Source organism: Crocodylus porosus, unplaced genomic scaffold, assembly GCF_001723895.1.
Source record: "Crocodylus porosus isolate Cpor-Errol unplaced genomic scaffold, CroPor_comp1, whole genome shotgun sequence".
NCBI classification, from domain to species: Eukaryota; Metazoa; Chordata; order Crocodylia; family Crocodylidae; genus Crocodylus; species Crocodylus porosus.
In genome coordinates, this window is record NW_017728931.1 from 12421192 (window position 1) to 12443458 (window position 22267).

Here is a 22267-nt window from a genome sequence, read left to right on the forward strand (position 1 = left end):
AGAGGTCATCCACGCATGAGAGAAAGCTTTGCAACCACTCGGATTTTGCTGAGTGATCTTCCCACAAGATGTCTGGGTAATTGAAGTCACCCATGACAACCAAGGTCCTGGAGCAAGCGGCCTCAGTCAGTTCCCAGGCAAACTCCTGGTCAAGCTCAGGATTTAGTTAATTTAAAATTGATACATCTTATTTTTTAAACTGCTTCTAATTTTAACGTAGGTACTGCAAACACACACTTTTAAGTAGCTCTCTGGCATCTATGTATACACAAAAAAAATGCATGATATTATTCCAAAGCCAAAAGAATCCTCATTTACCATATATTTCATTCTGCTGGACCCCACCAGAGTCAACAGTATTTCAAGCCATGCTACCCCACAGCTCAGCATTGCTCAATATGTGTGTGTATTCCAGATACCTCCCACGAAGGATCTATATGATATTTACCCTCCCACTCATGACTAACTGGGTGCTCCTTTCATGAATCCTGGGATGCTCCAAAAATTTATATGTACATGAGGCACAGGGCAACCTGATCCAGCTTCACCTCATGGAAGGCTAGGTCACACTAATCATATGCCTACCTAATCATGGGTAGGTCTTGTCTTACCAATCTCATCTCCTTCTACAACCAGATCTCTCACCATCTGGACCTGGGAGACAAAGTAGATGTTATATACCTAGACTTTCAAAAGGCTTTTGATTTAGTAACCCACAATATCCTTGTGGGAAAACTGGAAGATTATGAGTTCAGCTGCTCAATGGTTCAGTGGGTGGGAAACTGGCTACAGGGTAGGACCCAGAGAGTTCTCATGAACAGATTTGTGTCATCCTGGTGTGAAGTGGCCAGTGGTGTCCCTCAGGGGTCCGTGCTTGGACTGGTTCTTTTCAACATCTTTATCAATTATTTGAATGGGGGAGTGAAAAGCTCACTGGCCAAGTTTGCAGACAACACCAAGTTAGGGGGCAGTGTGGTCACATCAGAAGATAGGCTGCAGATACAGGCAGACCTGGACAGGCTCGAGAGTTGGACAGACGGGAACCGGATGAAGTTTAACACTTCCAAGTGTAAGGTGCTCCATCTGGGAGCAAACAACACCTCAACACAGATACAGGCTCAGTGGTGGCAGCTTGACTTGCAACACAGCTGAAAGGGACCTAGCGGTAATGACTGACCATTGCATGAATATGAGCCATCATTGCGAGGTAGTGGTCAGCAGGGCAAATAACATACTGGCATGCATCAACAGATGCATCTCGTGTAAAACTATGGAAGTGATACTTCCACTGTACTCAGCACTGGTGAGACCACAGTTGAAGTACTGCATCCAGTTCTGGACACTGCACTTCAATAAGGATGTGGAAAAGCTTGAGAGGTTCCAAAGAAGAGCCACCCGTATGATCAGGACTTGCAAGGCAAGCCATACAAGGAAAGGCTGAGGGACCTGGGCCTCTTTAGCCTAAAGTAGAGAAGATTGAGAGGGGACTTAATAATGGCTTACCACTATATCAGAGGAGTGCATCAGGAGCTCAGTGAACAACTGTTTACTAGGGCACCCCCAGGGAAGACCAGGACCCATGGATAAAAATTCCTGCAAGGCCACTCTAGACTTAATACCAGGAAAAACTTCTTCATAGTCAGGGTGTCCAGACTGGAATAAACCCCCTCCAAAAGTGGTGCAGTCACCTACCCTGGAGGTTTTTAAGAAGAGACTGGACAGTCACCTCGCTGGGTCACCTAACCCCAGTTGTCTTCCTGCCTAGAGCAGGGGGGCTGGACCCAATTATCTGCAAGGTCCCTTCCAGCCCCTAACAATCTATGAATCTATGCAACAGGCTGAAAGGGGCTGATAGAGGGATTCTGAATGAACTGTTTGGGGCCATATTTGAGGATGTCTGGCAGACATTTAAGGCCAATGAAAAAAAAATGAATCATTGGAAATGGGAAAAAAAGGCACAGCTCAACTGGGGGAGTGACGAGGGAGTCAGAATGTATTCAGTGCAATGGCTCACCATGACTTGAAAAAGATTTGGTGCTAAGGGGGACTGCATTCAATGGGCACTAACATATACCTTATTTAGATAGGTTATGTTAACATATTTTATGATAGGTTGCCATCAGCATATTTGCCCGACATAGCCATGTACTTTATAGTGAGGCTCAGTGTTGACTACACTTAGCCTTGATAGCTGGTTTCTATTACTGAGTACATGTTGCTTTTAGCAGCATTTCAAGGGTAGACATTGTATTTCCTGAAGTTTCCTAATATGTAAATGTAAGATGAGGGGCTTTTTTCCTGATGCTGGTTGTGGGGGAAATATTACCTTGTATTTGAGTAAATGTGCAAATATCTAGCAAACTAGAGCACATTCTAATAGACATATTTGTTTTTTTGCTTTGATCTTAAATAGAATAATGTAGTACTACCTTCCAGCATATCAGTAAGGTTTTTTATTTTTCTTTAAGTAGAGGAATATATATATGTTGTGTTATGAAATATGTAGATGCCTAATTTCTTAGCTGCCTGACCCCTAGAGGGCAATCCAAGACCCCAGAGTTAGGCATCAGGATCCCTATAAACTGCATGAGTTTTGATTTAGGCGTCTCAAAATAGGATCTAAAAAGAACTATATACTGAGTAAAGAGCTACTTAGAAGTAGTTGCTAGGAAACAATGAACACAGGGATATGTCTGAAAACCCCATCTCCTGAAAATCTTGGGCACCTGCCTCAAAAGACTAGAAGGGACCACCCAGGCAATCGAGTTCATTACCCTAAAGCTGGAAACATCTGTCTAATAGACACTTTCCCAAAAGTGTCCACCAAAACATTCATTCTAGTTCCCTTAAAAATCACAGCCAGAAAGCACCCCAAACCCATCCACACAACTACAGTGGAGAAAGCAAGAGAGACAAAGGTACCATCAGTACCTTAGACCGCTCCACTGACAGGGAATTTGTGAAGCAAAAAGTGCCCATGGAAGGAATCTCTGAGGTAAACCTGCTTAGGGACCAATACCCCATGGAAGAAGGTATAAAGGTAGAAGATAAAGAAAGGAAGAAGATAAAAAGAAATCCCAATGGTCCCTGCCAATCTGAGCAAAGAGGAGATTTCTGTCGAACCCCAAACCTGTCAGCAGGAAGGCGCATTTATCCACTTGGCATGGAGCTCAGAACCTTCATCTGACAGAAAATACCTACAACCACTTTTGGAAGGGATGGCACAGAGCTCACTCTTATTTCAAAATCTTGACCACAAACTGCCACCTCCTTCCTTTTAAAAGAAAGATGTTGCAAATGCACTTCGTAGACAACTCAGTTCTGTCAGTATTTCAGACTTGTTTGGAGAATGCCTGCCACATTGGGCACCTCAGAGGACTTTGGCAAAGGGATGCCTAATTTGTGGATCCAAAGAGTGCTCAGGTGTGAGAAAGTTTCTAAGCTCCTTCAACTGAGAGAGTTTTGGGCAAGGACTCTAAGCACTAGGGGGACTTTAAAGCCAAGCAAGGAGGCACCTGGTGACTTTAAGCATTTCCAGGAACAGGCAGCAGCTAAACAAGGATTTTCTGGATCACAAAGCACCTCAGTTCTACCCAAGTCTCATTTTATGCATGTAAGTCCTATATTGGATCTAACCCTCTAGTCACTTTTGAAAATCCCACCCAAGCTGTACAAAGCCTCAGTGGTAACATGGATTTCAAAACACTGACAGCACCCATCAGCCTTGAAATAATTTTTGTCAGCAAGAAGGGATCTGGTTTTCCTCACTCCTGTAAGAGAGGCTTAGAGCCTTAAAATTCTCTCCACCATGTAGGGCAAACACAGATAAATTACAGAGAGTTTCTGTGAAGACAAAGAGACAGTCACTTCCTACAGGAAAGGTGGAGATTTTGAAATACAGGATTGTAAATAATGTTTTGGTGATTTATCTCATTCCAGACCAAAGTGCCTCAATACAGCTGGATCCTTGAGGCAAAATGCTGCATTGGCTTATGCATCATGTGTAAAACCATCTGGATTGCAAGGGAATGCAGGACTTGACATTTGTATACACCCTGTGGCCAGAAGCACCAGAGGGGAATGAGATCCCTACAGCCTCCATTGGTGAAAAGGGAAAAGTGCTTACACTGAAAGCATCATTTGCCTAACAGTCCTAGTGACTCTTGGTAGGTCTCAATAACTACAGATAAACTTGGACTGTAAGGCAGTGGGCTGCCAGAGATGCAAAGGACTCCTTTTGAGGCAGCATGACTCTGTCAAAGGATCCTAACTTATCTTGCCTCCTCTTCCCCCTCTCAGTGAGGGCTTTTCTGTGAGAGGCTGCAGACCAAGGACTTCACAGTGGGAAACAATGCAGAGGAGCACAGCAGGGCTGTGTGTGCTTCAGTGTGGTCCAGCCCACCCGGTACCTTATTAATACTGAAGCTCTAAACTAGGAGTTGGGGGGAGGATGGAGAGGGAGAGTTTCCTGCTGGGATCGGACAACTGGCTTCCTTGGAACAGGGGAGAGACCTGCATAAAGACCCTTGGACAGCTGCTATTCTCTGATTCAAACCACAACTGGTGTGGGTGAAGTGTTGTGCTCAAAGGACTGTTGCCTGTGGGACATTCTCACTGGCAGTCTGGAAGGGAGTTGGATGGAGTCCAGCCAAAGCTCCTGGAAGGGGGTGTGGGCATTTCACATTTATTTCCATATATGATCTACTGCTGTGCTTTCCCAAGTTTATGACTGCATTCCCCTTTTTCCTTTCCAAATAAAGATCTCCTTATTTTTATACAGTCTCAGTGTTCTTCTGAAGGCAAAAGGCCTGTCTGTTATAGGCACCTTAGGAGGGTGCATACAGTTTTCCAAAATTCCTGATCACAGAGCTCAGTCAGCATAACTTTTTGCCAGTTGGGACCCTAGACATATAAAAATAAGCCTTTTCTACTGCCATTAGCTACATGGCAGCGGGGTCCAATTTAGGGCCTTGTCTGAGATTCTTTGGGTGACTGCTCTCTCAGAAAGAAGTCTGAGGTCGTTCATTAGTTTGGGGAAAAAAGATATTTCTGTTTAAGAGACATCCATTGTGTAATTTGTGTATGACAATTGGTACAAAGGGAAGTTTATGGACCCAAAAAATACCTTCTAGTAACAGATGAGCAGCTGAGACCTTGTGGGAAACCCTGGCCAGGGTGTTTACATGGATGCAAAGTGTTCAGGCCATGGTTAGAAAGAAGGATGAAGTCTATGCAGCTTTAGGTGAGACACCAATCACAGAGAAACCTCACATTAAGAAGGTAGCGTTTTCCAACTACCTCAAGTAAGCTGATATCTGTAGAGACTAGCCCTCATCACCTTGTTTCAAAGGGTGACATGATAAAAATGAAGTCAGCCTGCTTAGCAACACAGGTGAAGCCCATGGCTAGCATGCTGGGTCTATTCAGTCCTAATCAGTCAACTGCACCATGAGGCAATAAGGTATCTGGACGATGGTGGTGGGGACAGACAACCAGGGCAGTAGCCCAGGGTATCACAGTTGTTGGGAAGTGCAAAAGCAGCTGGTGCCACAGCAGCAAATGATCACACTGATGAAATCACAAGGTAGAAGCTGGAGCTTTCCAAGGTGCCATGCAGCTGCTCCAGGTGCAGAATTGTGCTGTTATACCTCTGCCATAAGGTGTTGCTATAACACAGGATGTATGGAACCAAGGAATCTTAGAGACTAGCCTTAGGTATGGTTGGCTCTTTGAGAACCCCAAGTTAATGTAAATGAAATCAGTTGTTCCTAAAAGTATGTTTGGGACCATGGAAGGCATCTCATACCTTTATTTCAAGCTCCATGATGGAGGGACGGAAAGCTTTCCATCTATGTACAAAGACTGAAGAAAATCAAGTCAGGTATGAAAGGAATATACAAAACTTGTCCAAGTTCAAAGGAAAATGCTACATTATCACCTGATCCTAACTAAACTTTGGTTAAGGGAGCAGCAATTGAACCCCCTGAGTTATACACAGCTGAGGAAAGAAACGAGGTTAGAGGAAGAAAGGTAAATCGTCTGTGAAGCGAAGTCACATGTGCACAGTGTCCATTATGACAGTTTTTGCAGTGGAACCCTAGTACTCAGTCCGACCTCCCAGGGGTCACTACTGCTTGAATGCCTATAGTCTCACCTGCCACACCTTCATGGAATAAGCTATTGTAGGCGCTCAGTCTGGATTGCAGGACAGTCCCTCTGGGTGTTTCCCCTTCTCCCATCATAGGGTCCCAGTCCCTCCTTCTATAATCTTTTCCCTGGGCTATGAGCCCACTCTCCAAAAAGGGTCATTTCTTGGGACCTCTGAGTAGCTTCACAAATTGTCCTTTTCTCTGGGGCCCTAGCCCACTCACCAAATAGTCTACCCCGACTACCAGGGGTACCAACACAAGACAACTTTTTTTTTTGTCAATCTGCAAACTTTTTACTAATGACTAAATTTCTTTATTGACATATGTTTTTACTGACTTGTTTTACATATGGTAAATATAACTTCTTCTGCCCTGCTGGTTCAAATTTAGGGTTAAACACCAACTGAGAGACTGCTTTCTTGAGGGTAACCCACCCTCACTAAGACACCAGGTGGCACTACTCTGCTCTGCTTATCCTTCAATCAAGCTGTGGTTGCTTAGTGTTTCTACACATGGCTCAATTTTTAATAGACTTTATAGACAGACTTTTTAGGTTTATTTTTTATAGTCTGTCTGTAAATTGACATGCAGTTAGCAGCTGTCTTCATCACTGGTAGGCCTTCTGGTCCTGCAAGGCTTCTACACATGGCCTCCCTGCTTCTCTTACAGCTGCCCCATGCCTTTCAGCTTTTAGTAGTTCGAGCTCTTCCTCAAGAGCTTAGCAGTCTAAGCTCTTTCCTCTAGAGTGAAGAAGTCTGCTCCAAACTCTCAACTCTCAAACCAATCTACAGTCTCAGACAAGGTAGTACACAATCCCAGGACTGTTGCCCATAGCAGTCCTTCTCAGGACTCTTCCCACACACCATGGCCCTTTTCATCCCCTGCTCAGGCCGCCAGGTTCTTTGCTCCCTTTCATGCTCCTCCCTGTCTCAGGCTCCTATGACTAGGTTTCCCCAAAGCCAATTGATTAGTTCTTATGGCTCAAGTGTTTATATAGCCAAGAGAGGGGATAGGGCCTAGTCTGTGCCTAGGGTGCAGGCATTCTCTCTCTCCCCTTCTACATAATGGGGCCAAAGGCCTCCCATTATACTATCTGGACCTCTAGACATTGAAAGTGAACACAGAAAAGGATTTAACACAGTGGATCCAAAGCCTAACCAGTTATATTGCTCAGAACATGATCCTCTTCATAGATACATAGATGCTAGGGTCAGAAAGGACCTCAACAGGTCATTGAGTCTGACCCCCCTGCCTAGGCAGAAAGAGTGCTGGGGTCAGATGACCCCATCCAGATGCCTATCCAGCCTTCTCTTAAAACCACCCAAGGTAGGGGAGAGCACCACCTCCCTTGTAAGACCATTCAAAATTTTGGCAGCCCTTATTTGGAAGACGGCAGGCATGAGGAATCACAGGCTGTGGTAGTAAGGAAGATGTGCAAAATCTTTGCCCTATAAGAGTTATAGAGGGAAAGATGACTTTTCTGCTGTGTGTGTGGCCAAAATGGACACATTGCTGAAAACTGCCAGAATAAATTACACTTGAGATGGAAACAATTTTCCATTTAATATAAAATGTAATAAAAAGAACTTAAAATTGTGAGGGAGGAAATATATAAACTAGATAGTTCAACTGCTAGAATGCTGAAGCTGTGATTTAGATCCCCATCTAAAAAATCATTTTTACTCATTGACTGTTCCCCAAACAGTGGAAGAAGCAACATAATGGTAAGGTACCTTTTGATAAAACAGATATTTCCTCTAAAATAGACAGGGCGTAAAATAGAATTAAAATTTTGGAAGTGATTGGGACATCCCACTAAAGAAATAAAGAATGTTTGTGTTCTCTTTCTGTAAAGAAGGATATTGGCAAAACCAAATATAAAAACGAAATGAACCTCCACTACCTTATATAAGGAGTAGAGGTGCACCAATACATCAGTCCAATATCAGATCGGTACTGATATGAAGAAAATTGTCGATATCGAATATCAGCCCTATTAGGCTGATAGTTTGCTCAATAAATGCCCATGCTGCACACAGCCCCAGTGCAGCATGGAGCAGAGCCGGCAGCATGGAGAGCTGCCTCCATCTGGTAAATTGATCTGCCCCCCAACGCTCCTTCCCTCCCTTCCAATGCCCGTGGTGAGGTGGGGGAAGGGGCAGGCACTGCCCAGTCAGAGCTAGGGTCGGGGGGACATGGGATAGAGCCATGGCTCATGGGGTGGGGGTGGCTTCCACTGCTGCATGCACCCCTGGGAGGGCGGGGGGAAGGTGCCCATACCGCAGCTCTGCTCCCAGCCCCATACCACTACCCAGCACAGCCACAGCATTTCCTGGTGCTTGGGTGGAGGAGGGGCATTCACCAGGAAGCAGAGGAGCTGCAGTGAAATTTGGAGTGGCTGCAGCCTCCTCCCAGCACCACCAGAGCCTGCTCCGAGTCCAGGCCCCGGTGCGAAAAGCCATGCAGCGCTGGCTCCGGCTCCACCCCACAGCTGCCACCTGCCCCATGCCATGAAGATCTGGGGGCACATGCCCCCACCTCCGCTATCCTGGGGTGCTAGCATCACCCAATGAGCTGTGCCTCCATCCCGCAGCCCCTCAGTGCCCCGGCTGAGCAGTGCCTGCCCCTGCCACCTCCCACACCACAGGGGGCATTGATCTGCCTCCCCACTCCCCTTTCCTCCCCCTCCTCTTCCACCACATTGGACTTACCACCTGATAGCAGTTGTATCTGATATCTGATCGGTATCGACCGATATGCCTCCTTAAATATCTGCTATCGGTATCAGCCCTGAAAATCTCTACCAGTGCACCCCTAATAAGGAGTTTCTTCTGAGTTACATCACAGACAAAAAATTGTGAAGTTAGTAAATGGAAAAAAAGCATTGCCTAAAATCATCGTATCTCCCTCCAACAGAAATTAATACTTTGTCCTCTGTTGATAAGAAGAACAATTTTAACAAGTGAAACCTAGGCCAGCAAGCATGTTACCAGAACAACTTTCCTTGTGTACACTACAGTTTTAATATTTGTTAATTAACTTGGCTACAGATACACTTATTTCCAAATGTAGACATAGCCAATGCTTTCATGTGAGAAGAGCGTCCCCCCTTTTTTCAGCTCTGCCACCTTCATAGCAAATTAAAAACTAAATTTCCCCTTTCAAAAAATACTAAACTTTCTCCATATTTTTTTTTTTTTTATAAGAAAGACAAAATATAAGTTCAGGTACCTAAATTTAAGTAGCCATAGAGAAACACTTTGCCTTAACCCCTAAGACAGTAAACTTTTGTATCCTAAAGCTAGGATCTGATTCAGTTTACATTTAATATCTGTTGGTAACACTCAGAGAGTGGGTGTTACTTGCATTTTAATGAATCAGTTTCAGATATATCTGTATTTTATATTCCCTAAAAAACTTTACACTGAAATAGAGCTTTTGCGGATTAGAAACGCGTAACATCTACGCTGTTCTCATTCACTGAATCCCTTCCCTTCACTGATTTACAATAAGCTGACTTTCCCATGTACCCCCAAGGGGGAGCACAAAGCCAAGGCAGCGTGCTTTCAATGATTAAAATATAGGAGTGAGTGGATGTCTCCGCTTTTTCGTTTATTTTTATGAAGAAAATGAAAATGTTCTACTTAAGCCAAGTTCAGTGACAACTAGCTCTCCCCAAGGACATCTGACCTCAGCAGGGACCTTAAGATTCCTGGCCTGTGTCAAGAATCTGCACAGCAAAAATGCAATTCCTAGCAGTTGGTTACAGCTGCAAGTGTACATCACTTGGAAACTGGGGCCGGGAGATTGGGGGTGTTTAATGTTTGTTCGACAGGGCATTAATTCTGTACATGAAAATTTAACAGTCTCCCAACATAGGCATCTTGAATTAGCACTTGCCTGTGTGACTGTTTACCAAAGATAAAATGAGGATGGTGGGAAGGTTCCCATTGTTGCAAATGGTGTTTCAGTCTGCATCTGCATTTAATTAATGTTTTAATCAACTCATCCTGAGTTAGTTAATATATAATGTGCTCCAAAAGTGAAAAATCCTTTAGAGGGAGAGTATATGAAAAGGGCATGTCCAGAGTGATCCAACTGCTGTCATACACCCCTGGTATCAACTGTTATTAGTTTAGGTAGATCATAGTACAAATCCTTGGCTGTTCTATTTAGTAGCCATTAATAGACCTGTCCTTCATGTATTTGTCTATCCCTTTTTGAACCTGGTTATACTATCTCCCTCTACAACTCCCTGTGACAATGAGTTCTACAAGTTAACTATATGTTCTGTAAAAAAGGACTTCCTCTCGCTTGTTTTAAACCTGTCTCCTGTTAATTTCAGTGAGTGTCCCTAGTTCCTGTATTCTGGTGCTTGGTAAATAACATTTCCCTATTCACTTTATCGACAGCCTTTTATAGACATCTATTATATCCCCCCTCAGTCTTCTCCTTGCCAAACTGAGGAGTCCTAGACTTTTTAGTCTACCCTGGTATGGCAGACGCTCCATACTTTGTTGCACTTCTCTGTACCATTTCTAATTCCATCACTTTGTTTTTGAGAATTGAAGACCAACACTTCATACAGCATTCAAGTTGTGGGCGCACAATGGATTTATTTGTGTTATGTTTTGTTTTTTGATTTTCTTCTTGATGCCCAACATTTTATTGATTTTTTTGGTTGCTGCTCCACATTGACCCACTGTTTTTAAAGAACTACCTACAATGACCCCTAGAACTTTCTCCTGGGTCATGACAACTAGTGCAGAGCTCAGCACTGTGTATGAAGAGTTGAGGTTATTTTTCCCCACGTGCATTACTTTGCACTTACCAACGTGGAAGTTCATCTGCCACTTTTATGCCCACCCATTCTGTTTTGTGAAATCTTTCTGCAGCTTCTCACTACCAGTTTAGGATTTGACTATCTGCAGTAATTTAGTATCATCTGCAAATTTTGAGGTTTCATTGTGTACTCCCTTTTTTAGGTAATTCACCAAAATGTTGAATAAAGCCAGGCCCAGTCCAGATCCCTGAAGGACCCTACTACTAACCATCCTCCATCCTATAAAGTCACCTGTTGTTTTTTATCTTTTAACCAGGGTCTAATCCATAAAAGACTCTTCCCTCCAGTCCTATGGCAACTTCATTTTCAGAACATTCTTGTCAAACGCTTTTAGAAAATCCAACTACATTATATCAGCGGGAAACCCCTTGTCCAGATGCTTGTTAACACTCTCAATGAACTTCAGCAGATTGGTGAGACAGGATTTTTCTTTACAGAACAAACTGATTCTTCCCCACTACATTATATCTATATATCAATGTGACTGCTGCTGTTATTTTTTATTATAGAGTCTACCAATTTGCCAGGAGTAGAAGTAAGACTCACTGTTCTATAGTTCCCATGATCATCTATGTAGTCCTTGGCTGGAGTGTAAGAATCTACACTTAAAAACTGAATTCAGATCCCTGCAGAATGAAGACATACTAATGTACACACTTCTGTCAGGACAAAAAAAAATCTGGGGGAAAAAAGTGGAGGGCTAAGTGTGTGTGTATGTTCTAATTGATTCTGATACCTAGAACATGAAATGCATTTTTCCAGTGATGACAGACAATCAACCCTTCCTTCAAGTGAACTATGGATGATAATAGCAAGGAATAATGTTATCCACAAGAAAAAAGAATCAAGTGCAGAATTTCTATGAAAACAGAGCAACACAGTGAAAAGCTATTGTGGGTACAAGAAACACAGAGCTAAATTAAGATGTAGGTTAAGCAAATGCACTTCCATTCTTAATCCCAGATGAGCTGTCAACTTTCTACAATCTCTCTGTATTTGACGGGGCTTTAAAATGTGCATGGCCACAAACCATTTGCTCTAACCAACTTTCACTGAGGTGATGTTAGCAGTTTTATCCTACAGATAACTTTTAACAGGCCAAAATGTTATAAACAAGGTGCTGACCTAAAATGTATAACAAACAAGGAGGAGGAAACATATATTCCCTCCCAAAAACAGGCACACCCCATAGCTGACGTTGGATTAACGATTCATAATATACAATTTTGTGACAACTCTAGCCTTTTTTCTATCCACAAGCCATCTATCCTCAAGCTGTTTTTACCAACGTATTCGTTACTATAAAAACATTCCACATGAAGATATTTCAAACCTTCGGTTTTATGAACTTTTGCCTTTGACAGTTCCATATTTGTGGTAAGTGACTGGTCATCTGTATGTTTTAGAGATGGCTATAAGAACTGTAACCCAGCTAGGGTTAAATCTGAAATTTCATTGAGATTTTGAAATTTGAAACATTTTGATCAACTCTAGTCCGATAACACTTTTTTTACTCCCTGACTGGGTGACTGATACTTCCATAGTGAGGGAGAGGGAAACCAAAGCAATTTCACAATCTTCAGGCAAACAACTTCAGCTGAAACTGCTGCATGTGACCATCTTCACTTAATTATTCACCAAACTTTCAGTGCACATTCCTGCAAACAAAATGTCACTGTTATGAATAAGAACATAGTTTTTATTTAAGTGAATTTATGAACTTTTGAAATCTTATATTTATCCAGAAAGAGGCAAAATACAAAAAGTGACATAATATTTTGTTGGTGTGCATGACTTGTTATATGCTATTACTTAATGGAATAGAAATGGTTAGTGAACATTAAGAAAAAACATAGCCAACGCTCTAAAATCAAAGGCTAGAATCTTTCACGCGAGTCAGCCAATACAGCTTCATTAATTTACACCAGCTAAGAATCAAGCCCAATATTATTTTAATCAAATCTATTACCTGATGAGGTCAATAGGCTGAAACTTGTAAAATACTCCATATCTTGCCCATTCTTGATACAGCAACTAAAAGAAAAACATGCAGAAAGTTAACTTCAGACAACTGTTTGCATCTGGGCTGCAAACATTTTGTTAGGATTAAAAATATACTTCCAAGCTTCATACTGAAAATCATCCCGCATTTAAAGTTAAGCTGATAAAAACATTTTTAGGCCAATGATATCAGATTCCAGCTAGCTATAAAATACTGGACTGTGGCACAAACCCATTCTGCATCTTCCCCTTCCACCCTAAAACAGAATTTAAAAAAAAGAAAACCCTAAATTTGTTAGGAAATAAGTATAAGAGTGCTCCAAAAATTCTCAAAGCCTTCTGAGGGCTTTTTGGAAATTGTGAAAATATTTCAGAGAGAGATCTCCTTGCATATTATGGGTCAAATTCTTCTATGATGTACTCCAATTGCTCTCAATGCAATTAACCCAAAGGTAAACATAACCCAGAATTTCAAGGTCAGAAGCGAAATGCATGGTGCTATAAAGTCCAAGTTAGTTTCCTGTGTAGGTAGAAAGCTGTGGTGGTAAAAGCCTTTGTCAAAGAGGCATGTATACTAGAAGGAGAGCAATCTCATGTTCATCCCGCTCTGCTGGTTCACTTAACAGGTTCCATGTAGCAACCTCTTCACATTCTGCAACACAGATCTTCCACAGAGAAGATGTCCCAGCTGTGTTGAGTCCAACCACAGCTACTGGACTCCATGAGTGGGACAAACAATTCAGGCCCCACAAGGAGGAGAAAGCAGACCACTACAGAGACAGCAGAGTCAAGGAGAGAAAAGTAGCATATATCAGAGAGAACATGACGTCTCTCAATGGTGCTGCTTCTTGAGCAGAATTCAGAGTATTGTCCTTTGTTTGTTTGTGGCTGAGAACCAGATGATGCAACTTGTTTTGGACTTTCAAAAAACATTTGACAAAGTCCCTCGCAAGAGACTGTTAAGGAAATGAAGAAATTATGGTGTGAAAGGCAAGGAATTGTCATGGATCAGAAACCATGGATCAGCTCTAGGACAGAAGACATGGCGTGGATGAAAGGTTACTTAGCAGAAGGTTCCACATTGAGAACAATCTCTTTTAGTACTTGTATAAATGAACTGAAAATCATGTTGAACAATGAAGGGCCAAAATCTGCAGATACATCTTTAGGTATGTTAGTTAAGTCTAGAGGAGGCTGTGAGGCAGCTAAGAAAGCCAGGAGGATGGTCAGTCACTGTTGACAAATGCAAAGTCTATTTTTCAATGCTGTTTATGTATTTTTCTTTGGCCACGACATTAAATGTATCAATAGCATTGGAAGCAGGGGCCAGACCCTCGGGTTCCCTCCCTCCCAGGGGAGCCCACCCTTACTGGTTTATGAGCCAGGCTCACTCTTCTTTTGTCTCTTTCTGGACCCATCTATTCCCTTCTGTGCAGTGGCTCAGCTTCCATATCACTGATACAAGATACCTGTAGCCCTGCCTAGCTTATGCCCAGGTTAGGTCACTTCCTGGAGAAGTGGGAAATACTGTTTTTTCAATCCCACTCAGACTATGTGGGGCAAATGTCACCCAACAACAGCTGGTCCTCCTCTGATGATAGGGAACTGTACTGTGCATCTTCAGGGGGCAGGAGCTCATACCTCCCCCTTTGTCTAGCGTTGGCTGTCTGAGGATGATTCCCTTAAGAATGGTTTGATGGTCAGACCCACCCAGGGAATGTAAAAAGGGGTGATGAATATTACGGTTGTGCAAAACAGCACCGTTCCATTACAACTTCCATTTTGATGGGACAGTGTTTCATTTTGAGTTCCATTTCATTTTAAAACGACTGTTCTGTTTCATTTCATTAAAACTGTTTTGACGGTTTCAACGTTTCGCCCATAGGTTATAATGGGGAAGCACAAAACTGGATATAACATTGTCATTTCTTGCCTGATTCAAATGAACAAACCACTTTTCACAGACAGGCCTATGAACTTCACTTCATCAGCCTCCTAGGTACAGAAACTCAAGGACTCAATATGGTGGAATTCTGACACACTACAACCTGCCGGACATCTGACTCCCCAAGTACCTCCTCACTTTTACCTACGCTGCTACAACCCCCTTTCCTCCCCCACCCCATCCTGTCCCTCACCCCCTGACCCCTCCATTTCCATTTTCACTGACTGGCTTTCTTGCCTGCATTGCATACCAGCCTCCAACTTCTTTACTATTCTTTCCATCCAGGAACAGCACACACACACAAACTGCAGGAGCTTCCTCAGCCTGATGAAGGGTTTTCCAACCTGGAAGCTGGCATCCCAGGCAGCTAAGCTGAGCATACGTGGATCCTCACAACTCTACTGCAACCAGCAAGCCTCAGGCCTGTCAAAGTTGTGACAGGTCTGGCCTTTCCCCAGCCAGGACTGTGTGCATGCATATGGTAACTGGAGGTTATGGTGCCTCCTACCCACCTTTCACCAGAGGATCCTTGGTCCTGGCATTTACAGGGCTGCTGCACTGCCAGCAGTCCCACCAGGCCTCGCTGACCCTGGCAGAGTGCAGTTTTAGTGGTCATGTCCAGCACCTGGGGCCTCCTCCTTCCCCATAGCCCCAGCTCATACCTCCAAGTTCATCCTGGCATGGCAGCTCAGCAGGGACAGGCTCTTCCCCTGCTGGCTGGTGATGCAGTGAGTGCCCCCTCCAGCTTGGAAAGTGGGCCATTAAATGGCTTTTTAAAAAGGAAAAAGGAAATAGGTGCAGATGGAGAGAGGAGCGTGACATTAATTCCGTCTGTACCTGGAGCTTGGGGACCCCCAGCAGCAGGAGGTTCACCTTCAGAAACACCAGCTGCTCCACCAAACCAGGATCCAAGGAGGTGTAGTGGGGTGTCACAACATCCCCAACAATGCTGAACAACCTCTCACTCAGAACACTGGTCAGTAGACAGGACAGGTGTTCCCAGGCAACCGTGGCCATATCCAGTCGCATCTGGCTGCGGCTCGCCCAGCAGGCCAAAGGGATGCACAGCAACAGCTCCACATCCTCAGCAAGATACGTAGCCACCAAGGCCTGAGTGCTACCTGCCTGATGGTGGGGTCTGGTGCCTCTGGACCCCACCATGGAAGCCATGCCCTTGGCCCACATTTGCAGCACCTGTGATGGAAAAAGAGACTGGCTGGTGGATCCCCTCTCTTCCACATCCCCTCTCCTCTGCTGTTCTGCCTCCCTGACTCTCTTCACCAGCACCTCCATCCACTGATTCAGGCTTTGGCTACTGCATATGCTGCTCTTCACCCTCAGGTCATACGTGGTGGCCAGCATGTGGACCATACTGGACCACAAGGGATGAAACCATTTCCTGATGTCCTCCTTCAGCTGCCTCACTAGTGCTTGGATGTCTGGTACAGCGGCTTGCCCCAGCCAGGAGCACTGATCCCCTGGAAGCTCTTCATTTGGCTCTGAAGTTCCTTCACTATGGGGATCACCTGGCTAGGGAGACACTGCCAGTGTTGAGAGTCTCGGTGGCCTCAAGGAAGGGCTTGAGGACCACCAAGTTCTGGGAGATGGTATCTCACTCATCTCTGTGAAGGAGGCAGCTGATCCCAATCTCCCCAAGCAAGGGCATCTCATTGATGGCCTTCTGTTACTCCACCAGTCTCTCAAGCATCAAGTATGTGGAGTTCCACCAAGTCTTCACATCCTGCCTGATTGTGTGCTGTGGGATGTTCATTTCTGCTTGTTTGACCAACATCATCTTGCCCCACTTGATGCTCCAGTGGAAGTAGCCTTCCACCTTCCTGCATTTGGAAATGAGCCTGCTGGTGGTGCTGGCGCCATCACTGGCAGCCCTGTTTCCCTTCAAAGCATCCCTGACAATGAGGTAGAACTTGTGTGCCACACAGTGGATGCCAACAAAGTTGGCATCATAGTCCGTCTTGATCATATTGGCCCCATTCTCAGTGAGACTATGAACCCATGGATGAGCTCACCCTGCCCAACAAGCCACTGCTGCACCAAGGCCCCCATTATCTCTATTGTTGTATGGGATTCCTTCATCACCTCATCTTGCAGGAGAGCTGACCGACAGCCTGACTGGTCACACCAGTGCCCTGTGAGACAGAGGTAAGTGTGATCTCCACCCCGGCTGCTCCAGATGTCCAAGGTGAAGTGTAAGGCCACCTATGAACCTGCCTTGTGCAGCTCCTCCCTCAAGTACTCCCTGTATGCCTCATACAGGGAGGGCACCACCATCCTGCTGAAGGTGGTACATGTGGGCACTTGGCAGGATGGGACCACAAGTGCCATGAGCCACCTGAACCCTGGCCGCTCAACTAAGGAGAAGGGCTGGCTATCCACAGCAAGCATCTCCCCAGTGCTCTGGGTGATTTTGCTTCCTTTTGCAACACCCCCCACCCCTTTCTGTTTGCCTTTCCCCCACTGTTCCAGGGTGGCCTGGCCCTGCTTTGGGAGGATGGCGGCTTTGCAGCAAGAGCGGGACTTCCCTTTGGGCATGCTCCTGCTGGTGCAAGGCTGAGGAGGAGCAAGGGCAAGGGGGTGATGCCTGCAGAGATGCATCAGCATCCCCGTAGTGCTCGTGTGTTTTCTTCCCTTGCCCCAGCTGGTTTTGGCTCAGCAGTGCAGGCAGATAGTGTCCGTGGGATCATCTGCCAGTTCAAAATGATCCCAGACCACACTATCCACTTGCTTTTGGGGTGCAGATGCGTGTGTGGATGCTGCAATTTCCCCCTCCTCAGCAGTCAAAGGCACAGCAACAGGAAGGGAAGACTCAACTAAGCCGCTTGCCTCCACAACCTCCACCTCAGCCTCCTCTGAAGTGCCTTCTGGGGAAGAAGACCTGGCTATAGGGGAAACTTGAGCGGAGTGGAGCACAAACTCAGCTGATTCCCCCTCCTTCCCCAGAATCTCCCTTGCTAGGGCACTCAGATCCAGATCCAGCTCTTCCTTGGCACTGGAAGGCTCAGCCTGGGAAATGAAATGGGGGTGGAGGAGACTGTCATGCTGGTGCTGGTGCTGCTGCTTGTTGTCATGATGGTGGGGGGTGGGATATGGCTGGTGCTCTTGGAGGGGATGCAGTCTCAGGCACAGGCAGTGGCACTGGTCCCCTCTGCTTGTGGAAGCCTCATCCCTGCTAGTTGTAGGAAAGAGTCTGTCTCTCAGTTTGGTGGGGGGAGGGGACTTACACCTCTCCCTCTACAACCCCTCCCTGAAGGCTTGCCAGCTGCCTTTCCACCATGCTTCATGGTGTGTTTCATAGTGTCTTGCTTTTAGACATATAAATGTATCTGCATTCCTATATAAATTATATAAGGTGTGTAGTCTATTCTGCTAGGTATAAATGGATCTGCGTTCCTGAATAAATTCTGTAAAGTGTTTAGTCTATGCCACAAGGTATAAATGTATAGAAATAAAATATAAATGTATTTCTCTTCCTATATAAATTAAATTCTATAGAGCAATATCCAAAATAATTATAGAATTAAAAAGAATCAATCAATGAATATAATAATAAAATAAAAGGGTCTAGAAGAAAGAAAAAGGTATTCTGGAATCCCACTGGCTAGGCTACGCTAGCAAGTAGGAAGTCATTCAAATCAATGCTAGTGGTAGCCTTCATTGTCCAACACTCCTGAGCTGCTGTACGACACAGCTCAGTAACTTTCAGACCCCAAGGCAGAAAGCAGGGCAGTTCAAACAATGCTGCCTTTTATGCCGTTTTTCCATCCCTCCCCCAGAGCACTGGGATTGGAAGGGACCTCAGGGAAGGATCACAGTCACTGGCCAGCTACACAGTCAATATGAAAGCAGTCCTTCCCCCCTCCTTCTTCCTCTTCTCCCTTCCTCTCCTTACTTTCTCTTTCCCCGTAGGCAAGCCCAGCTTGAGCTTTGAAACTTGAAACTTGAACTTTCAAAACCTTTCGACTGCCCTCATTTCTTTTCGAGGTTGTTTCAAAGCCCTTTGTTTCATTTTGATTTTGCTGTTTTGAGCTCAAAATGAGTCGAAAATGTGTTGAAACAAAACAGCCAGGGAAATTTCGCGCAGCCCTAGTGAATATCCTATGGGTGGTGTCAAAGTAGTTAGTGGTTCTCTTCAACCATTTGAAGGGAGAGGCAGGCTGCCCACTGTGGGCTGGGACTCCTCACCCTGCTGCCTTGCCCCAGGAGCTCTTCTGGGCAGGGGACGTGAGGTGTGCTGGCCAAGCAGCACATCCCCTGCCTGCCCAGCAGCAGGAGGAACACTAGGGTTGTGCAGCTGAGTTCCTGGGGCAAAGGCAGCAGGGCACAGAGCCCTGAGCCCACAGCAGGCAACCTGCCTCTGCCTTGGGGGAAGCACATGCCCCTTTATCTCCCCCAGGGGTGTGCACTACTGCAGGGAACCACACCCCGCCCCCCGCCCCCCAGCACGTCTGGATGACCTGTCCTAGCCCCAGGGCCCCATTCACCCCTGCCCCTGCTCCTGCCCCACTCCCTCTCTCTCCACATGCCCCTCCCCACCCCCCAGGCCTTCCCTCTCTCTCCACCTCTTTTCCTCCACTCTGGGAAAATCCAGAGATCTGAGGGTTGGACCAGAGATTGCAAGTCAGGGTTATTTTGACTTTGAAATCCTGAGTCTCACAATGGTTTTGTGACAGTTGACATTACTGAAAATATGTGATATGAGGCAGTAACATAAAATAGAGTATCTCACAGGATAGGTAACTCAAGTGCTCCTGTTTGCCCTCTCTAAAAGCCAAAACATGAAGCCAGCCCAGGGAACTTAAAAGCAGTCACTTTAAAACTGATAAGGAGAAAAACATTTTTAAGCAGTACATAATATGTAGGATTCAGTGCAGCCAAAGATCACTGAATGCAGCTTGGTAGGATTCCATCTGGACCTCTATAAAGGGTCAGACATAGTGGATGATTGCCTTAGACATTGTTTTTTAAATTTAAGATATGGGCATAAGCCAAACATTAACTGGGGATCTTAAAAGGAAATGTTCCCTAACAACATTATTTCATAATTATTCCCAACATGCTTTAAAAAAATGGATATAATTTATCTGGTCCTGGCAGTCCCAGAGGATCAGATACAGAACTATACAGATTGCCAATCTCGTTGGCTACAGCAAATTTCATATTCCTTTGAAACTAGACAAGACTATGTATGGAAAAGGCTAAAGTAGTTGTGAAATGAAAAGGGAGTAAAGTCCTTCAGTGAATCAGACAGAATTCTCAGGACATTCCAGCCTTTTGTTGCCATAAACCTAATTCCTCTGAATAATATAGACTCACTGGATACTAACTCTGAATGCTATCCATCAGATAATATTTGTTTCTTGGCAGAAAACTTAACTGAATGATCTTTCTTTTTGTTCTTTTTTTTTTCTTTTTTTGGAGACAGAGTAGGCTTTCCATGGTAACTTGCATTTAAAAATACATTTTTTAAACAGGGGTTTTTTTAGTTTTCAGTCAAATTTGAATTTTATTTGTAAATGCGTTGACACTGCTTCACACAGTGTGGTTCAAGCCCTTCATGCCCTCTATGGGCATGAATGTCTTTTATGGGCCAGACTTGCCACCTGGATGTTTTCTCTAATATTCTGTAGCTATGATACATCACAGCAGTTGTACAAGAGGAAGAGACTACGGCAGAACAAGGGAGATGCAATCAGGCCAAAATGCCTAGTCTATGCAAAAAATGTGAGCATGAAAGCTGGAGCTGAATTTCCACTAAATGAGTAGCTTTCAGCAGAAATGTCTTGGTTTTTTTTATACTTCCCCTGTCCCCCACCCTCCAAAAAAAAACATAAACAAAAACAAAAACCCCAGGGAAACTGAATTTCATTTTCTGACCATTTTCTTTTTTTCCACTAGCTTGAACTTCGTCACCCAAGCACTGTCCCACACAAAACAGTGAAACTCCTCACAGTCACAGGAATCCATCGAATATCCACTGTTTTCATGGCTAGAATGTAAACTGCTTGTGGATAAACCATGCCTGTTTATAAAGCAGAATGTGCACTTTTAATATACTAAATAATGTAACAACAGTTATTGATCAATGGTATGGGCGACTGGTGCCACCTTAGTCCCACCGACCGGGGGGATAGGGGGAGCCCAGCAGCCGATCCCATGACAGCCAATGGCTGTGGCCAATCACTGCGGCCACTTCCAGAAGTGCAACAACGCTCCACTCATCGTCTGGCACTTGTAGAGGGGGCACCGGTGCTCCTGCCTGCCCCCCCCCCGCCCATCGCCTAAGCCGCAAGTGCAGCCGCAAGTGCAGAGAGTACACCAGTACTCTCCGTGCATCCCCTACACATTGCCACTGATCAATGAAGCTATGTCAGTGTGAAAGGGCCAAAATCTAGCTTCATATTTCTAAGTCTGTACAATTTTGCAATTCATCATCAACAGATGAATCCAGCAGCTAATCCCCTCTGAGGACTGTTGACATAACCAGTTCAACACTTCTGATTTCCACTATTTGTGTGTTGATGGGACGACAAAATAATTAGCTACTTCTTTAAATCAAATGAAAGAATGAAATTAATTTAGACACTTGGACTAAGTAAAGTGGATGCCATCAACTTGACATCTAGTAAATTAAAAGATGAGTTAAAAGCAATTTCAGATATTGTTATGGCCAAATCCTCCTTGCTTTTACTTATGTGCATGCAAGTGGTTTTATCTTCATCTTGTTTCTCTTTCTCCAGCCGGCATGTCAAAGAACTGTACACGTACCAGGAAGATGATTACCTAAGATTCTGCAAACACTAACATATATGAATACTGTCATACAGCAAATGTAAATTGGCTTGTTCCCACTAAAGTCAACGGCGATAGGCCAATGTATACCAGTTAAGGATCTGGCTCAGTACTTTTCTGTTCCCAGATTAGAGGTTAAATCCTATACTCCTGAAGTGGGAATTTAGCAATGGGCTTCATTGGATGTGGGATCTGGCATTAGATGGGTGTTTCTGTTACAGAGAACAATCCTTCAAAATGCTAATGGAAAGGATGAATAATATTACTATTGCCATTGACTTCAAGAGGAGCTGAAGGAAGTTAAAAACTACAGTATTTAGTAGGGCTGGGCGAAGCTTCGGGTGGCGATTCGATTCGGAGGAGATTTGGCCCAATTCGGTGGTCGAATCAGGGGACCAATTAAAAGGTCTGAATCAATTTAAATCTCTGAATCTTTGGAAAGGATTCAGAGAGCGTTGATGATTCGGGCAGTCACCAGTGCTGGTAACTACTCAGGGCAGGGGAGAGGCGGAGCTGGGG

The 22267-nt window shown here is 44.6% G+C and overlaps 1 protein-coding gene across 1 annotated transcript in view; it reads right to left on the reverse strand.

The window, feature by feature from the left end:
* Window positions 1–22267, reverse strand: part of ANO2 (anoctamin 2) — a 302892-nt gene that overhangs the window by 194233 nt on the left and 86392 nt on the right. Inside the window, exon 13 of the mRNA XM_019544216.1 lies at window positions 12962–13026. Coding sequence (XP_019399761.1) covers window positions 12962–13026 — 65 coding nt within the window. The remainder of the gene's footprint in view (window positions 1–12961; window positions 13027–22267) is intronic.